General features: G+C 33.9%; 1 protein-coding gene across 1 annotated transcript in view; it reads left to right on the top strand.

The window, feature by feature from the left end:
* LOC106871751 (DENN domain-containing protein 2B) overlaps positions 1-7,031 on the top strand; it is a 95,858-nt gene that overhangs the window by 43,233 nt on the left and 45,594 nt on the right. Inside the window, exon 3 of the mRNA XM_052968169.1 lies at positions 4,648-4,788. Within this exon, the coding sequence (XP_052824129.1) occupies positions 4,648-4,788 (141 nt within the window). The remainder of the gene's footprint in view (positions 1-4,647; positions 4,789-7,031) is intronic.

Raw genomic sequence — 7,031 nt, 5'->3', positions numbered from 1 at the left:
CTATTAGAAGGGATAAAGAATTAATGCTTTGCAGTGTGTCTTTTAGCACTTTATGTTTTGTGTTCAAATTCTACTGAGGTTAGTGTTATCTTTCATCCCTGTGTGGTCAATAAAAAAGAGTTTCAGTAAAGCAATGGAGGTCTGAACCTCTTCCCCTCTAAATTGTTGAACTTGTACCTGAATTAGAAGCAATTATTAATATTATTACCATTATTATTATTATTATTATTAGAACAATGGTTTGGCTGAATCATTTAGTGTTGGACAAAATATAATTCGACACTTCTTTCGGTTTTATATGTTCAGAGTTCAAATCATGCCATTGTCAACTTTGCCTTTCAAGGTTGATAAAGTAAAGTACCAATTAAGTACTGAGGTCAGTGTAATTGACTACACCCCCAACCCCCCAAAATTTCTGGCCTTGTGCCAAAATTTGAAACCATTATTATTTGATATTTAGTTATATCCTTTTATGTTTTGATTTCAAAGTCCAAACTTTGTGTTCTAAATACAAGCATTAAAATTAGTCCTTCATCTTTAGAACTGACATTCTAATACTCTCTTCACTTCCAAGTACTCCAACTAGACAGGTCTTCCCTCTAATCTGAGAGTCCTACACAATCTAAGTATTTCTCACTTTCTTTGGACCAGTGGTAAAAAATGGAATGGAATTCATAAAATAAATTTAATGTGGGCTTCCATATACATACTTCATAAAATGAACTATGTGTATTGAACATATTGTAGTATGTTTTTAAATTTACATGACAATTATCTGGCTATTTCATTTAAATCTAAAAAATAAAGGAAGGCACCTAGCTTAGTGGTTAGGGTATTTAGCTCACAATCATAAGGTCATGAGTTCAATTCCCAGCAACACATTATGTCCTTGAGTAAGACACTTTATTTCATGTTGCTCCAGTCCACTCAGCTGGCAAAAATGAGTTGTACCTGTATTTCAAAGGGCCAGCCCTGTCACACTCTGTGTCATGCTGAATCTCTCTGAGGACTACATTAAGGGTACACATATCTGTGGAGTGCTCAGCGACATGCACATTAATTTTATGAGCAGGCTGTTCCATTGATTGGATCAATTGGAACCCTTGTCATCGAAACTAACGGAGTGCCAGTTTAAGAGATAAATGCATTTATTCCTTATATAAACTCTGTAAAAGTTCCCATTTGAACAATAAAAGTTTCACATTTTGGCACAAGACCAGAAATGTTGAAGGCAAGGGAATAATGTCAAATGCATCAACCCCAGTGCTTGACTGGTGCTTATTTTATCGACTCTGAAAAGATGAAAGGCAAAGTCCACCTTGGTGGCATTTGAACTCAGAATGTAAATCCAGATGAAATACTGCTAAGCATTTTGTCTGTTGTGCTAATGATTCTGCTAGCTCACCACCTTTCTCATTTGTACCATTGACATGGTGATGGTTGTTAAGGTTGTTTGTTTTTTTTTTCTTCTCTCAATGAAATAAGAAAAATATCAATACAACATAGAAAATTTTTGACATTTATTAGAGCATTTAATTTTTTGAATTAAAGAAAAGAATTGTAAGAAATTTGTTTTTTGTATATTATGTGTTGAAAAAAATGTTTCCATTGATAAAGTCAAACAAATTATAAATAGTTTATTAACCCTTTTTTTACTATATTTTTGTTGAAATACACTACTTCTGTTTCAATTAATTTTGAAAATAATGAGGAATTTAGTGGCTAGCCAGCTCCATGTCAAACCCTCCAACCCATGCCAGCATGGAGAGTGGATGTTAAACAATGATCATGATGATGTGTGTGATGATCTTTGTTATTATTAAACTAGTGTTTGGAACATAAATTAACATGAAATTTTGTTGGAAAGTTTTTATTTAGATCGCTTTAAAACAGGAAGTTTGTATCATAAAACCAGGGGACTGCAGCTAACAATTAGTGTTTTGTCACATGAGCTTTCTACTGTGTAATTAAGTCAGAATCAGAATGATGAATAAAATATCAAAATAAGATAATAGCACCTATGGAAACTGTTCCTATCTTGAATTCTTATTGCATGCCTATTTCATTGTCTTTAACATGTTTGTTTCATAGTTCTTGTCAAATTGAGAGCTTAGGGGCTGAAAAAATAAATGGTTGAGATTCTGCAAACATACCATTTATAAATATGAATAATTGCTTCTAATTTAGGCACAAAGACCATCAGTTTTTGAGGGAGGGTGTTAGTGGATTACATCGACTCCAGTACTTAACCGGTACTTTATTTTATTGACACCAGATGAATGAAAGGTTGAACTCAGAACTTACTTTGAAGTGTAAATAATGAAGAATGTCGAAATAATTGAAATTATGTGTCTGCATAAGAATAATAATTAAATAAATAATAAATGCGCCCTTTTAAACCTAGCCAGGCTCATGGGCCCTGTTTCAATGGTGTATGTATTCCCCAGCTGGACGGGACACCAGTCCATTGTAGCGTTACTCATTTTTGCCAGCTGAGTGGACTGGAGCAATGTGAAATGAAGTGTTTTGATCAAGGACACAATGCATCGCCTGGTCCAGGAATTGAAACCACAATCTTACGATCATGGTGCTGACACCCTAACCACTAAGCCATGCGCCTCCACAAGAATAATAATTGCTTAAGTGAATTCAACACATAATGATAAGGCCTTTAGTGAAGAATGTTTGCCTTATATTTTGGCTGTATATATATATGAGAAAAGGTAATCCAAGTAATATCAAAAATGAAATAGTTTAACTTTTATAACATATAACTTTAATCTCATGTTTTGCTGATATTATGGCATATGGTTTTAGAAAGGATGAAATAATGTTATTTAAAACTTTCACTTTTTCTGTGTTGTATTCATTCAACTTCTGCCAGCAGCCTCTGTTCTATGCTTGATTTTTGATGAATAAAAGTGGATTTGATGTTGTTGCTTTCGTATATGCCTTTTACTGTGATCTAACTAGCTTGTAGAAATCCTGTTTGGATTTCTTGATGTTTATTATGTACATATCCCATATGTTTTGTGGGTGGATACTGGAGATGTGTGGTGCTTTGAATTCCAAGCTATAACAGTATCTAGTTCTAGCTTGGGATGATGGAGGCTGAACTTTTAAGGTTCATATAGTAGCATCTGGTTTAGAGTTTTACATAGTATTTAATGCCAGAGTGTAGTATCGGTTGTTCCAAGGTCTGGCTATTAATTACAGCATGTCTTTCTCTTCTTTGCTTTTAACCTCTTACAGGCAATCTTCTGCAGGATTGGATTATTTCCAGTTCAGTAATGAGTTTGACACTATGGGGATAAGAACTATATCTCAGAGCAATTATTCAAATGGCTGAGAACAAGTGTCTTACACAGAACCAATATGACTTGTTCTAAATGTTCCCAGGATTCATCATTCCAATCTTCTGTGCTCCACCCCATCATAGTAACATGTTCATAACATTATTCATCATCACTATTTATAATTCTCAGCTCATTAATATATTCTGAATTCGAGATTGTGATTTCTTATCTTTTATACATCCAGAGTGGAATGTGTTAGTTGATAGTTGTGTATTTGTAATTTTCTAATATTAAATTGCATGCTGTTTACTTTACACCTACCCATTGTTTATGGTATTGAAGTTTTTGTGTAGGCTGTTGACATCATCCAGACTTACAATTATCTTTCATATTTTGCCATCAGTAGCATATTGAAGGAAATTAATACAATTCTGCATTTCTTAGATGAGGAATTTTTTTTATTATGTATCAGTTAGAATAGTGTCCTCATGTTGGGTGTTCTTGGTTGTTGCTTTTACTGTTTCAGCTATGTATGCTCTAGCCTTCTTCAGGTGTTTTGTGATTTGTCTGGGATTGAACTCAGAACTTCTATTTGACTGCACTACATTAACTAGCACCTTTATCCACTACTCTGAGAGAGATATTGCAAAAAGCAATGACCCACTAGCGAGAATCGTCCACTTTTCTTGAAAGGGTTTTGTTGATTGTAGCAACTTGACTCCTGTTTCTTAAAAACTCACACATCCACTCTTCTACATTTCCAGTCTTGCTGAGATCACGTAGCTTATGACATATTATCCCACAACTTTGTTGAAATCCTTTGCAAAGTTGAAATGCACCACATCTACATTTGACTTATTGAACATCTACTTCAATATTTAATCATAATAAAAACAGTGTGAGGTAGCATCTACTTTGTTGGAAAATGTGATGATTGTCATTTTCTTCTGGAAACAAGTCATTTTCTTCTGGAAACAACCAATTTCTTTCTGATAATGCATTCCATAACCTTGCTATGTAAAATCAAAAATAGATCTATAGATCTTAACATGTACTCTGCTTCCTCGCTGATGGAAAGGACATAAAGCTCCTTTTTAGCTTTTTAGGGAGCTTGTCTTTTGCAAGAAAGCTTTGGAAATGTATCAGCAGTGATTTTACTAAAGGATTTTTGCATGTTTTTCGGATGTTAGGAGAACATCATAGCCTGTTGCTAAGTTAAGGTTCATGTTATCTATAACAGATGTTACACTTTTAATTATTTATAACATATAATTTGAATTGAATTCCATACTTGAAATTTAATTTTAATTGATGTAATTATTATCAAACCATTAATATTTTCTGATTGTAGTCTTCAAAACAGTTTGATTTTGCTGAAAAAATCCAACATCTTAGGCGCCGTTTTGGAGACCCCACTTTAAAAATTGCAAACACTCCACCGAAAAATCTAAGTGGTTCCGATCACAAGTTAAATCGTGGGAAAGTTAATTTGGTAAGATGTTTTCATTTTCTTGTCTGTATATTGTTAATGTTGGCACTTTAGTAAATATCCCTTAAACACAATTTTTTTTTTTTTATAGTTAAGATACTTGATTATAAATTTTCTGTGTATAACTTTCAATGAGATTAAAAAAAAAAATTTTTAATGGCACGGGTGTGGATGTGTGGTAAGAAGCTTGCTTCTGAACCACATGATTCTGAGTTCAGTCCTGCTTCATGGCACCTTGGGCAAGTGTTTTCTATTATAGCCTATGGTCAATGTAAGCCTTGTGAAGACTTCAGTTGCACACATAGGTGTTTCAGAAAAAATGCATTAATGAAATTATGATGTATATTTTCTGCCTCATTTCTTTATTTGGCAGGATGATAGTCAGCTTCAAATGAAACAAAATCTCTTAAGATCATAACACTTTATTTTAGCTGATGCTTTGTGTTCTCTTGGTTGATAGTTTCTTCCAAGTGTCTTTCCATTTCTGTTTATATCATACTTATCAGTGACAAGTCAAAATATCACATCTGTTTACACAAACTTATGAAAAATTCTTTATGGCATGTTGGCAATTATGTGGGGAGACCACATCATCTCATGATACTGCCTTCCCCAGCATACATACCCTCTTCTCCTACTATGTGTCCTATATTATTTAAATGACTCTGTTTCCTTTATGAAACATTTTTAACTGTCTAAAGAAAGATTCTCTTAGAAAGATGAAAGGAATGTTAAATTTTTGTCTCTTATCTGCTATCTGGAATGAGTGTTTGCCAACAAAACTACAGGGATGGTACCTCAGCCTGATAGCCAATTGCAGTCTCTCAAAATATAGTCAGCAATATGAGCTTTACATCCTGTATAGTAAATCTCATGAATTATAAACAACTGATCTGAAAGAGGACAAATTGAAATATGATAGTCATATAATGTAGTTTATATGTGATAAGCTTATCGTTTCACATTGTAATTACATACATTTTCCCTACAAAACCTTTTTAACCCATTAGTATTTAAGTTGGCCATACCAAGCCCTAATATTCAACCAGTTTCATGTTTAAATCGGCCAGATCCAGCCTCTCACACCTACCCTACAATATCATCACAAAAAATAAACAATTACATCATCAAAATCTGAAAGGTAAGAAAGAGTGCATGGTTTATTCAAAACAATGTGAATAAGTATTACATTTGACAAAGTAAACTGAATGCTAAAGGATTGAAATATCTTTCAATAAATGCATGCTGAAACACACTAACATCCCTCCCCCCTTCCACAAAATATACTTGTAAAATAAGGATGTATTTTATGTGAGTGCATTTTTTTATATGCTAGCAAATCAGTATTTCATTTGTTTTATGGGCCTGAAGTAGAGGACCCAGCAATGGAAAGATAACTTTTTGATATCTTGCTTCAAAGGCCTCTTAAAGAACTTCTATAGGAATATTTTTCTATGAACTTTATCAAAGGATAAGTTGCTGCTTGAAAAGATTTAAATTCTTCTATATTACACTATTGTTCTGCAAGCTTATATATCATCACCTCAAACATTTGTGGTGTGTGCCAAACTTAATTTCATCTGTGTAGGCTACTAATGGATTATGTTTCTAAGTTTCCATAGATTTGATGTTTTTTGAGATATATACAGCTACTTCTATATGGAAACAATTACAATAACAAAAAGAACAATAGATCTGGAACCTTTCATGCAAGTTTTCACCCTCTTTGTAACACTGACTGGCCTGTGCTCAACTGCTATTGGCACTGAACCTTTCTGTGTTTCGAAGATCTTGTTTGAATATTTTCTACTATTGGCAAGATCTACACACACGGTTGGCTGCATGTTGGCTTGTACCTGCAACTACCTTACATACCATTCTACTGTGACCTCTTACTCATTTTGGCATTTGATATGCATGCAGTTTGGTTTGTCGGTGTCATGTTGCAAGTTGATGGCCTTGGTAATAATGCATCAGGCAAAATACTTAGCAGCTACTCTTCCAGCTCTTTACATTTTCAGTTTAAATTCTGCTGAGGACAACATTACCTTTTATGTACCAGTTGAATACTGGGGATCTATGTAATCAACTAACCTGCCTCCACCCTTTGAAACTGCTGGCTTTGTGCCAAAATTTTAAACCATTGTTAAAGTTAACTAGCGAGCCTCTCTGTGGTAATTCAATCTTCAAGAAAGAGCTGCTTAATCTCCCTCAAACTAAACCTTTCTGTTTTAAGGAAGCCCCCC

This window comes from Octopus bimaculoides, chromosome 5 (assembly GCF_001194135.2).
Source record: "Octopus bimaculoides isolate UCB-OBI-ISO-001 chromosome 5, ASM119413v2, whole genome shotgun sequence".
Classification (NCBI taxonomy): Eukaryota; Metazoa; Mollusca; class Cephalopoda; order Octopoda; family Octopodidae; genus Octopus; species Octopus bimaculoides.
Note: the sequence above shows the minus strand (reverse complement) of the source record. Positions and strands in the feature narration are given on the sequence as shown.